Raw genomic sequence first — 18,589 nt, 5'->3', positions numbered from 1 at the left:
ATGTTTTTTCACTTTCCTCACAGTGTCTTGATGCTCATAAGGTTTAAATTTTGGTGGAATCTGGAGCGACTGGGTGGTTCAGTTGGTTAAGCATCCGACTTCGGCTCAGGTCATGATCTTGTGGTTAATGAGTTCGAGCCCTGCATCGGGCTCTGTGCTGACAGCTCTGAGCCTGGAGCCTGCTTCAGATTCTATGTCTCCCTCTTTCTCTCTGCCCCTCCCCTGCTCACTCTCTCTCAAAAATAAACATTAAACAAATTTAAATTTTGATAAAATCTAATTTTTCTTTAGTTGCTTTTGCTCTTGGTGTTATATCTAAGAACCCATTTTGAAAGTTCAGATCATGAAGATTTACCCCTATGTTTTTTTCTCAGGCTTTTAGCTCTTATATTTAAGCCTTTGATCTATTTCTTTTTTTTTTTTTAATTTTTTAAACATTTATTCATTTTTGAGAGACAAAGTGTGACCAGGCAATGGGCAGAGAGAGAGGGAGACACAGAATCGGAAACAGGCTCCAGGCTCTGAGCTGTCAGCACAGAGCCCAACACAGGGCTCAAACTCACAGACCACAAGATCATGACCTGAGCTGAAGTCAGATGCTTAACTGACTGAGCCACCCAGGTGCCCCAACAAATGATAGTTTTCAGTTTGGAAAGGTTTTACATCAGAGTCACTGCCTGACATAGTTGTAGACGTTTAAATAAAATAGGGATAAAAAAAAATCCCGTCTCTTATTTTTTGGGTTCATTTTAGAGATGTAATTTGCATGCCATCAAATTCTACCTCTTTGGTTTATGTGTATTCACAAGGTTGTACAGTTATCACCACTATTTAATTCAAAACATTTCATCACCCGAAAAAGACACCCTGCTCTATTAGCAGTCACTCCCAGCCTACCCTTTGTCTCCAACCCTTGGCAACCACTGGTCTACTTTCTATTTTTATAGATTTGCTCCATTCTAGGCATTGCATACAAGTGGGGTCAGACAATGTGTGGTCTTTTGGGACTGGCTTCACTCACGTAGTATTTTTTCAAGGTTCATCCATGTTGTAAGACATATTAGTATGCCATTCCTTTTCCTGGCTAAATAATATTCCATTTTATAGCTATCTGCCATGTTTTGGTTATCCATTCTTCAGTTGTTGGAGATTTAGGTTGTTTTCACTTTTTGGCTGTTAGAAATAATGCCACTGTGAATACTTGTGTACAGGTGTTTTGTGCAGTTGTATGCTTTCAATTTTCCTTCTATATACCTAGGAATGGGATTCCTGGGTCCTATGATCACTCTTCTGTTCAGCTTTTTGAGGAACCACCAGAATGTTTTACTGCCAAACTGCACCATTATCTTCCCCTTAGTAATATATGAGGGCTCCAATTTCTCTACATCCTTGCCAACCAACACTTGTTATCTTTTTTATTATAGTCATCCTAGTGGAGGTGAAGTAGGATCTCATTTGAATTTCTCACTAATGAATGGTATTGAGCATTTTCTCATATGATTATTGGTCATTTGTATATTTTCTTTGGTGAAATGTCTATTTAAAGCCTTTGTCCATTTTTTTTAAATTTTTTTTTTTTTTCAACGTTTATTTATTTTTGGGACAGAGAGAGACAGAGCATGAACAGGGGAGGGGCAGAGAGAGAGGGAGACAAGATCGGAAACAGGCTCCAGGCTCTGAGCCATCAGCCCAGAGCCCGACGCGGGGCTCGAACTCACGGACCGCGAGATCGTGACCTGGCTGAAGTCGGACGCTTAACCGACTGCGCCACCCAGGCGCCCCAAGCCTTTGTCCATTTTTAATTAGATTATTTGTCCTTATTATTGAGTTGTGTGTTCTGTGTTATGGATACTAGACCCTTATCAGATATATTCTTTGTGCTTTAAGGGTCATTCTTTTATATATATGTATTTTTCCATTTTGAAATATGTATATTTTATATACATAGTATGTAATACATAATATATATGTTGAATTAAGGAATTGTAGCCGTGATGTGCTGAGCCCGGTATATTGGTAGCACAATCTAACCGACAAAGGTAGGGAATACACCGGGTCATGTATTGTTCAGTAAGATTTATAGTGGTCTTTCTTGCCAGCTGTCATTAGGGGAAGTGAAAACTTCAGACAAGTGTCGGGGTAGAGTATGTATCTTTTAAGTCAGTTCTTTGGAGCGTCTGAAAATTCGGAGCTGGGATAGAGAAGGAGGTATTGGAAAGCTAATAGTGTGCAATGAGAATTAACCAGTAAACTGAGAAGTAGAATCTGATAACCTGGGTTGAAATTCTGGTTCCTACATTATTAGTGTGATGACCTAGGGCAAATTATTTAATTTACTTGATTTTGAGCCTCGTTCATTCATTGTTGCCTTTTTCTTTCCATATTCCAATTACAAATGACTTCTAAAACTGGTGCAGAATGAGAAGCACAGAGGATTATCTTTGTTCTGGACCTATCTTCTAATAATGCCATCTTCAGAACTATGTTTTGTTTGTTTTGGTAGCCACATCACATTTGATTTATCCTTCTTTCCTTTTGTTGAGTACTGTTTTTCTTCAGTTTGTGTTCTTTAAAGATTTAATCAGCAGTGAAAACAGTTTAATAGCACTACATGTTGTTTTTTAAAGTCCATGCTGTCTTTGAAATCATAGAAGTGTGAGGTCAAGGCTGAGAATATGGTTTTGCAACAAGCCAAGAGAAGCATCTTTCTAAGGGGTTGAATATTAATGACTATCTCACTTTTTCAGCTTCCTGGGACAAAAGGTCTCTCCCACATGAGGTCTGTTTCTTTCTGTGGGTCTGCCTCTTTCCCTCTGTTTTTCTGGCTCAGCTTGTTGGCCTACTCTATAAGTCTTTTACTGTCCTTCTTAGCTTCTGCATAGAGTTTTTGGCCTCATCAAGTATATTTAGGCTTCCATTTCTCATAATCTCTCTGTGCCCTACCTGTACTTCAGGGCTTCTTTATCTAAGTCTTCCCAGCTTCTTCTCCCAATGTTATCTCAGTTTCTCAAGCTGGATTTCTGAATGAGAGAGACTGGAGAATCTCTTTTTACATCAGGCACATCACTCACTGATTGGTGGCCACTTGATGGGTTGGCTGTCCTTGGGTTAGGGGCCCACCTCTAACTGCCCAGTTAAGGCTGGTCAGTCAGTATCAAGGGGTCCACACAGGACTTCTGTGGGGCTCTCCGGGGGAGATAGTTTGATTTGTTTATGTCTGTGGCTTTGGCAGGCCCTGGGACAGACATTTCCAGATAAACTCACATGAAATATATGGGAAGGTTGGCTTTCAGTTTGGCTTGGCTATGCATGTTTTGGTGGAGAGTAGAGATAGGTTTCATTTGGTACACAAATAGGAGTTTGGGGGGCTTTCTACTAGAACTGGCAAGCCAGAAATGCAGACCAGAGGTCAGAAGAGTGGATGTTAGAATAATTTGAATATCTTCTGTGTGGAGGTTCGAGCCCTAAGCTTCCATGACATAGCTGAGTAAAGACATACAGAGAGAGGAGAAGGCTGAGGACAATTCAAGATAGAAATATAAGGAAGAGAAGAGACGCTCTACAGGAGAGATCGGCACGTAACCAGTTTACTTATTAACAACATGCTGTATGTGGTTTTTAAAGAGATCAGTGAATCAAAAAAGTTTTTAAATTTCTCCAGAATTTTTAGTATAGTTTTGCACTAATAATATTAACTTTGCTATATTTTTACCCCATCTCCCTTCCTCATAGGTAGAAGAAGAAATCCAGACTCTGTCTCAAGTGTTAGCAGCAAAAGAGAAGCATCTAGCAGAGATCAAACGGAAACTTGGAATCAATTCACTACAGGAACTAAAACAGAACATTGCCAAAGGCTGGCAGGATGTGACAGCAACATCTGCGTATGTCCCCTTGATCATACATTTTTCTAGAGAATGTAAAGGACACTTTTGCTCCTTTTGTCTGGGTAGGGGAACTGAAAGGGGCTGAGGGATGCTTCTGCGACTCTTCTTTATACTACACAGGGCACTCCCCCCCGCCCAGTTCTCAAGTGTACCTGACTCTTCTCTAACTTTGGTCTTTCAGACTGTTCTAGGGGATAGAAAGAAAACCAGCCTCGTATGTGAGTTGAAGAACTAACATTTACGTTCCAAAAATGTTATATATTGACTTGCCAGAAATGCACCTATGTCACTTAGTCCTCAGAATAACCAAATAGGGTGGGTGGTGAGATAGCCCGAGAGAAGGAAACGGATCAGATAAGTTTTGAGGTCACAAAACTCAAAATGTAAGGGCAGCATTTGAACTCAGATTTGACCAAGTACAGAGCCAGTCTTCTTTTTACTTCGCATGAGACTCTTGGCTCATCGTCTCTGATTTGTGCTGGTGGCAGAGGCCCACCCCTTAATCTTCTTGTCTTTTTGATCACATACATTTTGATACGGCCTTAATCATGATGCAGTTTTGTTTCCTAGCATAAGGAGGAGCCAGCTTCTGGTAACAGATTCTGAAGTATGTTCTATAAAATTTTTTTTATAAGTTTACTCAGTTATTTTTGAGAGAGAGCACATGTGCATGAGTGCGGGGCAGAAAGAGAAGGAGGGAGAAAGTCCCAAGCAGGCTTCATGTTATCAGCACAGAGCCCGATGCGGGGCTCGAACTCATAAACCAGGAGATTGTGACCTGAGTGGAGATGAAGAGTTGGACGCTTAACTGACTGAGCCACCCAGGTGCACCTGAAGTCTGTGTTCATCCATGCGCTGAGCTGGTTACCAGCAGCAGTATGGCTGACTGCATCTTGACATGACAACACTAGGACACTAGGACACTAGGTACACACTGGGGTGTCTACCCCCTTTGGTCCACTTCCGAACCATATAAGTCCATATAAGATTCTTTGTGAATCACCATAAACTTTTTATTTTTAGTATTTTTCTTGATGGGATAAGTAAAAATGCCTGAGCATCCCTGTCAATAACATGAGGATCTTAACCTCTTTGTAGCTACCATATTCGTTTGGTTTTGTTTGTCCTTCATTAATCCCTGGGTAGATGGGAAGAGGAAGGTGGTAAATGATAGCTTTATGCTATAGCAAATATCATACTTGAGTCATTTTCAGTATTCCGTTCAGAGTCCACAAGTCCTTATGTGGTAGCTCTGCAGATATGCAAAATTAAAAAAAATTCTTTACGGCCATATAACTTACTTGGATAAAAAGTACACAGGGACCTTACCTTGCTTCTGGTCCCTTTTTAGGGAATAAAGATATAAAAGGCATGTGAGGAATTTGATTTCATTTTTGTTTGGCTTTAGTGGAGAAGAATAAGAGGTATAATTTCAGCCTCTGGCTCATTTTCAGCTTTTCTCTATGACTATTTTTACTCCTTACCCCGATTTCCTTGGCCCCGCCTTTATAGGCGTCTGTTTGGCTGTCCTAGGGCACTGCCGAAGATTGAGCCTGCATGATGGTTAACGATAAAACGATGTGATGATGTTGTCCTGGTGGTTATGAAGGATTTGGGATGTTCTAAAAACAATTTTTTTTTAAAAAGGTTTTTGAGAGCTCTCCAAGAGGTGGTGATCATTCTTTAAATTATTGCTATTAGAAAAGGTTTGCTTACCTTTTCTTTACTCTGTTCTTTTATAATTTAATATAGATACAAAAAGACCTCTGAAACCTTATCTCAAGCTGGACAGAAGGCATCTGCTGCTTTCTCATCTGTTGGATCGGTCATCACCAAAAAGCTGGAAGATGTAAAGTATGTCCTCATTTTTCCTTGCTCATTAAGTAGCTGAGGCAAATTAAAATAACGTTGTGGTTGCATGTATTTCCTGACTTTGTGGATAATGCTGGATTCTCCTGTCTTCAAGTGAGGGAGGCCTCTCCTTCAAACCAGGACCTGAAATATTGTCTCAGTTATTTTAGGCGTAGCCTTCTGGCTCTTAGGCATAGCATTCAAAATAATCATCTTGTGAGTACTTTTAAGGTTGTTGGAAAATTCTGGTTGTGCATTTTTGTCCTTTTAGTCCTTCCTGATCATGCAGGGTAAGTATGTCTCTTGTGGTTGCAAGTTTGTGGTTGTGGGCCGAGCCTGTGGTCCTCCTGGAGACAGGTCCAGGAGTGCTGCCTGCACGCGTGGACCGAGACCGGCTTCAGTTCTGCGTGGTACACTGTTATACCATGGTGCGATTACCACATGCTCATCCGTGTCCTGGTTTGTACTAATGTGTAATCTCTCTCTACATTCATGCCTAGGCCCACATCTTGATATTGAGCTTTGCTTTTTGTTTTGCATTTATATTTCAGATGAGTCTGCAGAATTTTCCTGGCAATTTTAATAAAACCACTTCACAGTGCTTTTGTGCATCCACCCTGCTCCCCCCCCCCCCCCGCCCCGCCCCCGCCATGTTGATTCAAATAGCACTGAAAGTGACAAACATGGTTTAAATTTGCTGTGCTTCTGTTGGCATGAAAGTGTTTTTGTTTTACTAACAAAACCCTCAGATTGCATGACTTTGTGTTTTTCATTTGTGGGGAATGTAGCTTTTACAACCAGAATTTTGTTGGTTGAATAAGTTTCGCAACCAATGTATATTTATTACGTACCCAAAAATCCAAATGACTTCTTGTATTTGGACCATCATCATTCTAAGCGTCTGTGTAATAAACATAGCTTACTTGCTTTCTTTTGACAATTTATGTACATCTCTGAGGTGCTCTCATGTCTTTCTATGCCAGCTTGATTGTCTAGACTTTAGAGTCCAGTTTAAGCCTTACATGACTTTTAAAAAGTAGGTTATTCCATTGTTTTAGATTTACCAGAACCTGCTTTCTTTTTTAATGCTTACTGTGGCTTCTTACAGAATGCAAGCCTTTTCACATTCCTTTAGGTAAGGACAGCTTGAACCATCCCTGCAGCTGTAGCCGGTGTCTAAGACAAGTGTGCTTAATTAGATTTTATTATGCCACGTTGGATGGTTGTGTTCGTCCACTGCATACTTTTCTTGCGTTTGGAATATCTTTTTCCTTAGTGCATACCTATTTTTAAGGGAGGGTTTTTGTATACCGTGGGTAACGGATAAATTAAAAGAAGAATAATTGGACACTGTGGTTCAGGGATATGGAAATGATTTTGACATTTCTTACTTTTTTGTTGGTGGTGGTGGTCAAAAGAAGCAGCTCAACCATGGCATACAGAATTCCTCCCTTTTAATGTCTGACTTTGTTTGTTTTTGATGCTTTAATTTCTTTGGTGCTTTTGTAAGGATATTGGAATTCTCCTTCACGTGGGTCCCATTATGCTTCTGTAATAGAGTGCACATGTACTGCCTCATGATGTCAGTCTTCCGTCTTCTACAGGTTACTCTGATCACTTTTTTTTTTTTCATTGTGGTAAAGTAGACATAAAATATACCCATTACTCTGCACCTTCCAGTATTTGTTTTACTAGCTTATAGTTTTTACTATTTTTTAAATTTCTTTACACTACACTCTTTGCATATGCAGGTAAGGAAATTTCATGGTTGCAAAAGGAAAAATAGCCTATGAGGCTAAAAAAAACAAACAATCAACCACACACACATTAAAAAGATGTCAGCCCAAACCATGCCTTATAGAAGGAATCTTTGTGATGCTGAGCAAACCTCTTCTCTGTCTCCCATACAGACTGTTTATCCAATTAATAGAGAAAACTAAGCTGGAGAAAGGTCTTTAGAGTGTAAGCAGGAAAGACAACATGGTCTGCTGCTTCCATCTCTGTTCTTCTAGTGTGAATTATGTTCTCAGTCACTTGCTATAGTCTAGCTGTTTGTCTGCTTAAGTAAGGAAACTTAAACTTATCGCTGAGGCCTTTCTGGCCTAGTGACACTTGGCCCAGGAAGTCAGAGCCAACCATAGGGATAAGAAGATCAAGAGATAGGTGGTTTTGTATTTTTGGTATTCAATTAAAAATGGCCTCAGTGCTTTAGGCAGCTGTTAAGACCACTTTATCCACAGTCGTTTGAGTTGTGTGAATAGGTATTCAGTCACAGGATCCATTCTGCTCCTGTTAGACTGCATTTTGTGGACAGGCCCACGGAATATAACCATACATCAGATATGGCTCTCATACCGAAAGACCTTACAATCTTTGAGCGGATGGAGTAGGGGAAGGGGGTTGGGACTAGGAATAAGTTAAGGTGGAAGAGCCCTGTTAACCCTGGGTTATATAACAATGTTAGATGTGATAGAAATAAAAATGTAAAAATATTTATGTACGTGCTGTTGGGGAATGTTTCATCAGTACACATCCCTGTTCTTTCTCTGTAGTTTTAAGAATAAGCAAATTCACATAAGATGGCTCAGGATGTGCTGTCTTATTAATTGACCAGGAACAGATTAGGTATTGCCCCTCTTTTCTAGCTCCTTATACAGTCAACTTTTTTTATTTCATTTAAAAACTATAATGGAGATTACACTCTGCCATTTTTAGTCCTGTTTCTAATAATATATTGTGTATCCATACGTGGAAGTTTAAGTAAGACTTTTGATTAAAACCTGGAAATGAGAGATACAGGATTATTTTCTGAAAGCTAAATTTTATAAGTCTCACAGATTAAAAGTTGGCTAAAGTCCCTTAAATTTCTCGGCCAAGAAGCCCTGATTGTGATCTGATTTCGTGTGTTCACATGTAAAAATATATGAGAACATATAAAATAGAAACACATAAAAACATACATAATAGAAAACCTGTATGAAGAAAAACCGCATCTTTTAGATCAGTGAGTCACAGTGGCAAATACTGGCCCAAAAACTGTCCAAGGAGAGGAAGCTTGGAAAGTAGATTTTGAGGGTTTCAGTCCCAGCAGCAAGGCCTTTGCTCCCATGGAGACGATGTGAGAGGCCTCTTTTGCCAAGTGCTTGAAATAGTTGCTTAATCCTGTCAACCTCCCTTTGTTTTGAGTCCCTGTGTACCCAGCAAGCTTGTGGCAATGATTTCACTCTCGGACAGAATTGTGGTTGATTTGCTACCATGAATTGTTAGACCCTGCAACAGTTTTTAGGTCACATTGTCAATTAATAAATTGGTACTTGGGATTTAGATATGTTCCTTACACTCCAGGTGGGTGTGCAAGGAGGAGGAAGTGGAGGAGAAAAGAGAGAGATCGGTTTTTAGTCCCCTGAGAATTAGGTGTCTGTGACAGCTGGGTCGAGGGCCAGATGTGGGACATGGTAATGAGAACTATCGTGGGAAGCTCTTCAGGGACAGCCAGCCTTTCCCCTCAGGTGTTGTGTTCATATCCACCCATCTCATATTTGCTCATTGTCTATACATATGTGTTGAGCATTGATTCATGCCTTTAAGTTTTTGAGAGAAACTTTGGAATTTTTTTGAGAGAAACCCTTCTCGTTTTCCTGGGTGCCAGTGTTAAACATCAATTTCAGTGTTACTAATAGTATAATATAGTAATTCAGCAGCTTCATTAGTCAAGAATTTTGATATATTTAAGAGGAAGTGCTAACTAACTTTGCTTTTATTTCCAAAGGAAGTTTCTCCTGTTTACGTGTGTATTTCTTCATATAAATCTCTAGATATCTTTTTTTGTTTGTTTGGGACTCATTAAGGTTATTCCAGACCGTTCTGTTTTGCTGAAAAATTTCACCCCTTAACGGGAACAGAAATGATGTCTTCTCTTTCAGAGAGTACTTTTCGATTAGAATTTGAAAAGCTTTATTGAACTTTTCTACCTTTCATGCCCATATTTCCTAATTTTAGTTGCAAGTTTTTGTTCGTTCATGCTTTCATTCAGAAGTATTTATTGAACGCTAACCATGTGCCAGACCTTGGTCCAGACTGTGTGGTCCGAGTTACCAACTGAAATAACAACTGGGTGCAATGCAAACGTTTTAAAGACTGCAATGTAATATGAAATAAATGTTAATGTGTGTTTCTGTTAAAGTCATCTGTAGTAATAATAATGGTGAATAATTCTGTCCCAGGCAAGGCTCTATATAGTCCCTCCGAAGTAAGTGCTGTTATTTTTTTGATTTTGCAGAGGAGGAAACTGAACCATAGAGAGGTTAAGTGACTCCCCCCAAGATCACACAGCTAAGTGGCTGAAGCCCAAGCTTTGAACCCAGACAGCACCCTGGTTCTGGAGCCTGTATTCTTCTCTGCATTGTTCTGCCTCCCCAAAGTGATCAAGGTTTAAGAATAGGCCCCTCCAGGCACTGGCCAGCAGTTACTTTGGCTTATCACTTACAGTCAAGAAATTATTGTGAGGGCACAATGGAAAAGTAATACATAGATAGCTCTCAAAAGCGTGTCTGGCACCTAGTAAGCATTCAAACATGCTAACCATTAACTCTTTCTTTTCTTTCTCTGTGTAGTACCTACCACTTCCTTTCTTCTCTTTCCTCCCTTTATGTCTCCCCTTTTATTGTGATTGGGGATGAAAAGATCAAGGAACTGTGTAAGAAACCAGGAAAATTTAAAAAATCAATTCAGCTTTTTAAAAGAATGACTTTTTTTTTTTTAACATATTTTTTTATCTTAGACAGACAGAGAGAGAGCACAAGGGGAAAGGGCAGAGAGAGAAGGAGACGCAGAATCCGAAGCAGGCTCCAGGCTCTGAGCTGTTGGTACAGAGCCTGACATGAGGCTCAAACTCACAAAATGTGAGATCATGACCTGAGTCAAAGTCGGACGCTTAACTGACTGAGCCACCCAGGTGCCCCAAAAGAATAACTTTTTTAAAAAATGTTTACTTATTTTGAGACGGAGACTGCTGTATTCCCAGCATTATTGTTTTCTCTTATTTGCCTTATTTGTGAGTTTCCCCTTTCTTCCTGGTACCTCCTTACATTAATGTTCCACTCCCATCCCTTACCTAATCAGGGGAGACCCCTTGATTACACACAGGCATAGCTCTGCACTGACTTCTTGTTTTCATTCTCCATCCCCTGATAATTTGGGGCGATGTTTACTATTCAGTTTTTCAACTCTCATCACCTTGGTTTATTTCTTATGTAGGATAATCCTGAAGTAATTTGTGCCCTGGATGTTGAATTTACAGTCAACTTGATGTATTTAGAATTCATTTTATGATCATTTCTTCCACTTTGCCTTTGACTTGTTTCCTCTTAACTAGCTTGTATGCTGGTTCAAGGGGCACAGAACCCAGAAAATGACCATTGGAAGGAATGAGTTTTAAGTGGGTGTTTAGGGACAGTGGCTACAATTAGCTATGGGTTTCTGAAATTTGCACTTTACGTATTTCCTCATTTTGTTGATACTGTTGAATTCATTCAGGGAGTCCCACGAACAAGCAGTGTATCATACATCCAAGCCATCACTCCCCTTCTTTTGCCAGAATTTGGTAATTGTGCCAAAATGAATGTTCTAGTGAAGAGTCTTGGTTATGAGGAACAAAAAATTAGGTAAACCAGCTTCCCTAAGAAGGAGAATGTGTCGCATAGAAAGTTCTTTTGGAATCTGAGGAGAAGAAAGGTAGCAAGCCCTTTCCCCACCCAGACTAGCCCTGCTGGTTGGAAAGCTGGTAAAATCAAGGTTGCTTCCAGAAGCCATGGAAATTGCTGTTCCTCTCTCACCCTGCCCTCTTCCTTGCGTGGTCATCTCTGCTTCCTTTCTTCTACCTCTCCGTGCACTATATGCAGTCCTTTCTTGGGGAACTGGCTGCTTCTGCATTCTTGCAGCCTGTACCTCCTGGTCCCATGAAAGGCCTTCCTCAACATCTAAGCCCACATAACTTTTCAGCTCATGTACCTAGCCATTAACCAGTGGTTTAGTGTACAAAATCCCAGGATAAGAATCTTAATTGTCCTCTTTTTTTGTTTTTTCTTTCTTTTCATTCACTCCAAACAGTTTGCAGATTACCAGGAGATTAGTTGTGGTGGGTGGAGTTCTACTGATGCAGTTATCATTACTGATGATGATGGAAGGGGGCTGTGGAAATGTGATTAGACAGCCTCTTTAGAAGGCTCTAAACTAGTGTAAATGATTGTAATTAATAGTAGTTAATAGTATTGTAAACTAAGAAGGATGATTTTTATGAATCTCTATCCTTCAAGTATGGATCTAGCCCACTGCAATAGATTAAGCAGGAAAAGCATTAGCCAGTTCTCCTAGAATGTAGTCTTGTACCCAAGGTATCTACCACTGTTATAGTATAGAGAGAATGGTGAGCTGCCTGGATTCTTTCCTGTGTTACATATGACATTAAGTATGAAGATGTCCAGATACTTTACTGATTATTTTGACTATGTGAACTGCCAGTGTATTTTGATTTATATCTAGATCATACTTCATGTCACTACATATTGGTGCAAAACTAGATTTGGGGAGCTACTCTTAAAACACACTGTCATGTGTAACAACTGATTTTTTGAGAAAACTTAAGTCACACATGCAATATTCAAATATAATTAAGAATACCTTGGACTGTCCAGCTTACCTGAAGGAAAGATTTCCTACCAAAGCAGCTATGCCAGTGATCAAAATATTGTAAGCATAGTAATCATATCAGCAATTTACAGTGACTTTGTGAGCCCCAGAATTAAAGTGCTTTCATCTTGCGAGGTGGTCTCTATGGGAGATGGCTGAGAGTAGATAACCTTGAGCCTGAACGGTTGGTAAACTGCATTGCCTTTGAGAAAGAAGTTGGTGCTAGTAAAACAAAGGGCCAAAAATGACCATTAAGAACATTTAGTTCATTGGGCTGAAGTACAAGTGTCTCTTATTAGAAAATTGATAACTACTACTAAGGAGTGATCTCTAAATCACTTTCAGTTGTCAAATAGGTGATTTATTTTGAAGCCTTCCTGTTTTGGTCTGGTCACAAATATGTGGGAGAAAGGCAGCTGCTGGCGCCCTTCACCAGCCTCACTTGTGCGTGTGTGTATCTGTATGTGCGCTTCGTTTTTTGAGGGGAGGTGGTGAACATTGAATCAGGAGTCCCAAAGACCCAGGTTCCATCCTACTGTGACCATGGGTAAATCACTTAACTTCTGAGCCTCGGTGCTTGATGCCCCATAGATACAGGTGAAAAGCACTGTAGAATTTTCAAAGTGCTATAAAAGTGCAAGGTTAAATCATTAGCTCTGTCAACTACATGGGTTAAATTGGCTCATGAACGGGCGTCTGGCTGGCTCAGTTGGAGCGTGCGACTCTTGATCTTGGGGTCCTGAGTTCGAGCCCCACGTTGGGTGTAGAGATCATTTAAATAAATAAATAACTTAGAAGAACAATAAAAAATTGAATCAAAAATAATTTGCTCATGGATACAAGTGCATTGGAATAATTTTTATCCCCTCCACCTCAAAAAGTAGATAAATCTTCATGGTGCCAAAGGAATGAGCCCCTTAAGCTGCGTTTTATAATGTCTAATCACGATACTAACTTCATGTCTATCTCTTTTTAATGCTGCCTCTTAGTATCCGCTCCATTCAACATTCAATTAGCATGCCTGCTATGAGGTAAAGTATTTTATTTTTACAAAATGTAGCTGATCTTACTCTTTCTTATTCTTTATTTCAATGTGTAACTTGAACTGTTCTGAAGTGGGGAGCTAGGATTCTGCTCTAAACAAGCTGCACGTTTAACGCTGTATCAGTTTTCAGTTGCTCCTTCTATAATGTTAAGGTGGGTGCAAGTGATCCAATAAAGGTTTGTGATTAAAAAAAAAGTTATTATTTCTACTTTATTTTGTAAACCTGTTAAATTGCTTCATATTTTAAATCTGCTTAACTGTAAAAGTGAACACTACCCATCTAATAAAGCTCTTCGTAGATAACAGCTGTCCCACCACCTCTGTCTGCTAAAGCTACTCGGCTTTCCAACCTCCCTATTTCCACTTCCCTCATCCTATTCTGACATTTGGAGCCAACTGTGATTCAATTCTGCCATCCTCTTCCATCAGGAAACAATGTGCAAGCAGTGCATGTTACTGTCTCATTAACCTCTCCAGAGAGGCAGGGGATTTTTAACAACACATGCTCGGCTTAACCTTTAGTATACATCAGAACTACCTGGAGAGCTTGTTAGACCCCCCTGCTTGCTGAACCCCGCCCCCTCTGGTTTCTGATTTCTATAGGCTTGAGGTGGGAACCGAGAACTTGCATTGCCCACAACTTCCCAAGAGCTATGGATGCATCTGGGGGACTACCCCTTGGGCCTGGTTGCCCATCACCACTGTGGAAAGGAGAGAACCCCTTGCTCCCTTCTTCACCTTTTTCATCTATGTAATAGGAAGGATATTTGAGGTCAGGTGGATAGTTTAAAAGCTTCAGAAACCCAGACGTGAGTGACATAGGTTCTGTGATCCTCGTTGATTAATATGGATGAGTGTGAAGACATGGGAGAGGCTTTCCGTGGGCTCAGAGTGCTCTGTCAGTTGGGGCAGCTTTGTGATGTAGGCAAAACCACATTTCTGTGCTTCTTCTTCCTTTTGGTCTCTCTTTCGTCATCTCTACTGCTGCTCCCTGGGAACCAGGATCCCTGTTGTGGAAACTCATGTGGTCTGCTTGTCCTGCTTGGTGATGGGGGTTCATGTAGGACTCTTTGCCAGGCAATATGTGAATTTAAACACGAGTTTTAGAGTATAGTTACCTTAACCAAAATTAAACTGATCTAAGGGTGGCACACTTAGATGGTTAGAGAAGTGACAGAATTCGTGTTTTACCGACTTTGTTCCTTCTCCTCACACATGTACTTGACTACATCTATATCATGTATATCTGAGACAGGCTGTTTGTGGAACTGAAGGCATGTTGTAGAAATCTTAGACCAGAATTTGATCATCTTACCTAATAATACATATTTGCCTCTATGCCTGCACAGACATACACAGCTAAATCTGTTTCTTTGCTGATTGAGAATAACTGTGAAGAGGAATACAATCAACTAATGATGTTTCAAAATCAGTGAGTTTTTTTCAGTGTTTGTAATTTTACTGTTTTTCTTTCTCTCCGTAGAAACTCCCCAACTTTCAAATCATTTGAAGAAAAAGTTGAAAACTTAAAGGCAAGTAGAGATGAATAGAATCTTAGTGATGTCTTGCTTGGTGCCTTAAATTTTTTTGCTGTGGGTAAATTATTCACATTACTCTTTCTTTCTAAAAATAGTTAGAGCCTTGATGACTTTATTTACATTATTATAGGTGATATGTACTCTTTTAATCAATGTTTTGAGTGTATGTTGTAGCATGGTAGATGCTAAACGCTAAAAGGAAATGTGTAATTTAAAAAGCCAGTAGTATTTGAGAAGTGTGTACTGCTCCAATACATTTATAATTTGACAAAATTTAATATAAATTTTATTGTAGAATATTAGCAACAACATTGAAAAGCCCAAAGAATAACACACAAAAAATTGGTCCTGTCACCCGGAGTCAGTGATATGTATGTAGTTGGACTATAATGTTAATGCTTTAAGAAGGAATTAACCAGATACAACATAAACATTTTCCTTTATCATTAAATATTCTTCCTCAATATTATGTTTAATGGATGTTTACATGTACCTTGTGACAGATATTGATTGTTCAATCTTCAGTCATTAGACATTTGTATTATGATGGTGATCACTATTGATGATTCACTGTTTTATTTTTTGATTGCTTTGATTACAGTGAAGGTGGGCATTTTCAGTGATTATTTTTATTAATTTATAAATTATATTTTCAAAATTATGTTCAAAACTATAAAATTATTAACTCTTAGGATCACAAGTGACCGGAAAGGTTGTCTGGTTCCTGACCAGTTCCCAGCCTTCTCTTCAGTTTGGGCAAAGCAGTGTTTCATTTCTTCCTAAACAAATCCTGATAATTAACTGTGGGTATTTTTTAAGGATTAAAATTATTATCTTAAGCGTTTTATATAAATCTGCTTAAAAACAAATATTCAGATTTAGTCTTTCATAATTGTAACCGAGTTACTTATTTTTATTTATTTAAAAAAAATTTTCTTTAACGTTTATTTATTTTTGAGACAGAGAGAGACAGAGCATGAACGGGGGAGGGTCAGAGAGAGAGAGGGAGACACAGAATCTGAAACAGGCTCCAGGCTCTGAGCTGTCAGCACAGAGCCCGACGCGGGGCTCAAACTCACGGACCGTGAGATCATGACCTGAGCCGAAGTCGGACTCTTAACCGACTGAGCCACCCAGGCGCCCCTGAGTTACTTATTTTTAAAGGCATCCTTTTTAAATTACAGAAGCAGGGGCTACTTATGGAAAGGAACCCAAACACTGTAGTGTGGTTTGGATCTTTTTTTCTTGCCCATACAAACACTAATACACACCTTTTCTGTTTCCACATAAATGTGTAAACCTTTTGCAGATGTGAATCACAACTGCATGCACAGTCCTATAACTTGTTCATCCAGCCCCCCCCCCCACTAGCATATGTGCTGTATGATCCCACAAACACAGGGACCTGTTCTTCTTACTCACTCATGCTTCTCAAGGGCCTGGATTAGTCCTTGGCACATTGATGCTACTTAATACATATTTGATGAGCAACAAGTATATCCTAGTCATTCTTCTAGGTCAGTAGGAGACCTGCTTTATTCTTTTTGATGCCTAGTCATGTGTTTGCAATTAAACTGTACATTACAGGAAGTCAGCTGTCACTATTTAGGATTATCCTGAGTCTGTCCTTCAAATCTGCCTTAAGCATTAGTTTTTGAAATGACGGGTTGGAAAAAACAGCTGTATTCTTTAGACACTGAAGAGGACTAGAAACTTCCAGGTCATTTACTATATATTCTGCCTCTGGGTGTATTTAGATTCTATAAATTGTGGTGAAACTTGCTTTTGAAACATGACTAGGCACCATTCAGATAAAAACATGTAATTTTTAGAAGTATAGAATAGGAAACAGCTATCCCCCAAAAGCTGTAAAATATAGTTGTACACTTGGGATGTAATTTTGCTAAATTACCTTTATGTTCAATTAAATATTGGGTCTACATGTACTTACGTTTAGATTTTGGATTGGTTCATTTATCTGTGATAATTGAGCATTTGCCATGTGCCAGATGATGAATGGTAGGCCCTGGAGATAACCCCAGTGAGCAAGAGAGATACAGACCCTTTCTGCAAATGTGTAGGCAATTAAATGGCCATTGAAAATAAAGTGAGTGGGGGCACCTGGTTGGCTTAGTCAGTTAAGCATCCAACTTCAGCTCAGGTTATGATCTCACGGTTTGTGAGCTTGAGCCCCGCGTGAAGCTCAGAGCCTGGAGCCTGCTTTGGATTCTGTGTCTCCCTCTCTCTCTCTGCCCTTCCCCTGCTTTTGCTCTTTCTCTCTCTCTCAAAAATAAATAAACATTAAAAAAAAAAAAAAGCAAAAAGTAAGGTAAGGCTCCATGACGGGGAGACTTGGGGATGCAGAAACGTCTGACCTAGCTTAGGAAGGAAGGTAAGAGAGGGTTTCTTACAGGACAAGATAATATAAATGGAGGCCTTTAGGTTGAGGAGAATGTTTTAAAAGCTTTGACACCTTTTTGAGGAATACCAGGCATTTTTGCTGTGCTGTAGGGTAGTGGGCAGGAGATAAAGCTCGAGTGATGGGTAGGCTGCACTAAAGAATTTGGACTTAGGGCAATGAGAAGCTTCTGAAGGATTTTAAACAATGTGGGTGGTGTATTCTGTGCATTTTAGAAAGGTCACTGGTGCCCTGCAGATCTAAGGAGATCTGGAGTCAGGGAGACTGGTTAGGAGGAAGGAGTTGTAATCCAGGCCAAAGATGGCGGTGGAGTGAATTAAGGTAGTGCTGACGGGACAGAGTTGAGAGATATTTAGAATTTAGAAATGACAGCCAAAAAGTTAGTGACTGATTGGATGTGGAACAAGATGGAGCAGGATCAAGGATGACTCCCAGGTGTCTGGCCAAGGCAGCTAGGTGAGTGCTACAGTTATGTAAAGTCTTAAGAATAGAGAAGGAACCAGTTGTGGAGGGAGGTGTTCAATGTTAGACATGTATAAGGGTCTTAGTATTTTCCTATAATTAATAAATGTGTTTTAATAAATTTAACAAATATACAGTGGACATAAGTTGTGCAGATTTTTCAGACAATTCAGAGATTATGGATGGGAGACCAAAAAGAAGGAGAGAAAATTTCAACAAGATTCCAGCCGATAATGTGTCTGTGGCTAGTCAGTTAAGATTGAGCTAAGAGCAGGTCAAGTTAAACCTATGAGTTTCATTGTTGGTTGACTGTTTTTTTTTTTTAATTAAAAAAAAAAATTTTTTTTAATTTATTTTTGAGAGAGAGAGAGAGAGTACTAGCGGGGTAGGGGCAGAGAGAGAGGGAGACACAGAATCGGAAGCAAGCTCCAGGCTCTAAGCTGTCAGCACAGAGACCGACGTGGGACTTGAGATCATGACCTGAGCCGAGGTTGGATGCTTAACCGACTGAGCCACCCAGGCACCCCTGTTGACTGCTTTCTTAATGTTAGTCAGCTGTCTTGCTGGTCATTAAGGATGTAACAGAGAGAGCATAGATACATCAGTGTTATTAAGGATGAAGTGACATCATAAAGGTTTGGAAAAACATAAAGTATTATCCAAATGTATGGTAGACCTCTTCATGCAGACAAATGTTTATTGA

At 39.7% G+C, this 18,589-nt stretch overlaps 1 protein-coding gene across 3 annotated transcripts in view; it reads left to right on the top strand.

Annotated features, from left to right (window-relative positions):
• Positions 1-18,589, top strand: part of TPD52 (tumor protein D52) — a 113,393-nt gene that overhangs the window by 91,371 nt on the left and 3,433 nt on the right. For all 3 annotated transcript variants that reach the window (XM_047842612.1, XM_047842611.1, XM_047842613.1), the window contains 3 exons: positions 3,733-3,881; positions 5,637-5,738; positions 14,951-14,999. In XM_047842612.1, the coding sequence (XP_047698568.1) occupies positions 3,733-3,881; positions 5,637-5,738; positions 14,951-14,999 (300 nt within the window). The remainder of the gene's footprint in view (positions 1-3,732; positions 3,882-5,636; positions 5,739-14,950; positions 15,000-18,589) is intronic.

The sequence above is a fragment of the Prionailurus viverrinus genome, chromosome F2 (genome assembly GCF_022837055.1).
Source record: "Prionailurus viverrinus isolate Anna chromosome F2, UM_Priviv_1.0, whole genome shotgun sequence".
Taxonomy (NCBI): Eukaryota; Metazoa; Chordata; class Mammalia; order Carnivora; family Felidae; genus Prionailurus; species Prionailurus viverrinus.
This window is presented reverse-complemented; position numbering and strand designations above follow the sequence as displayed.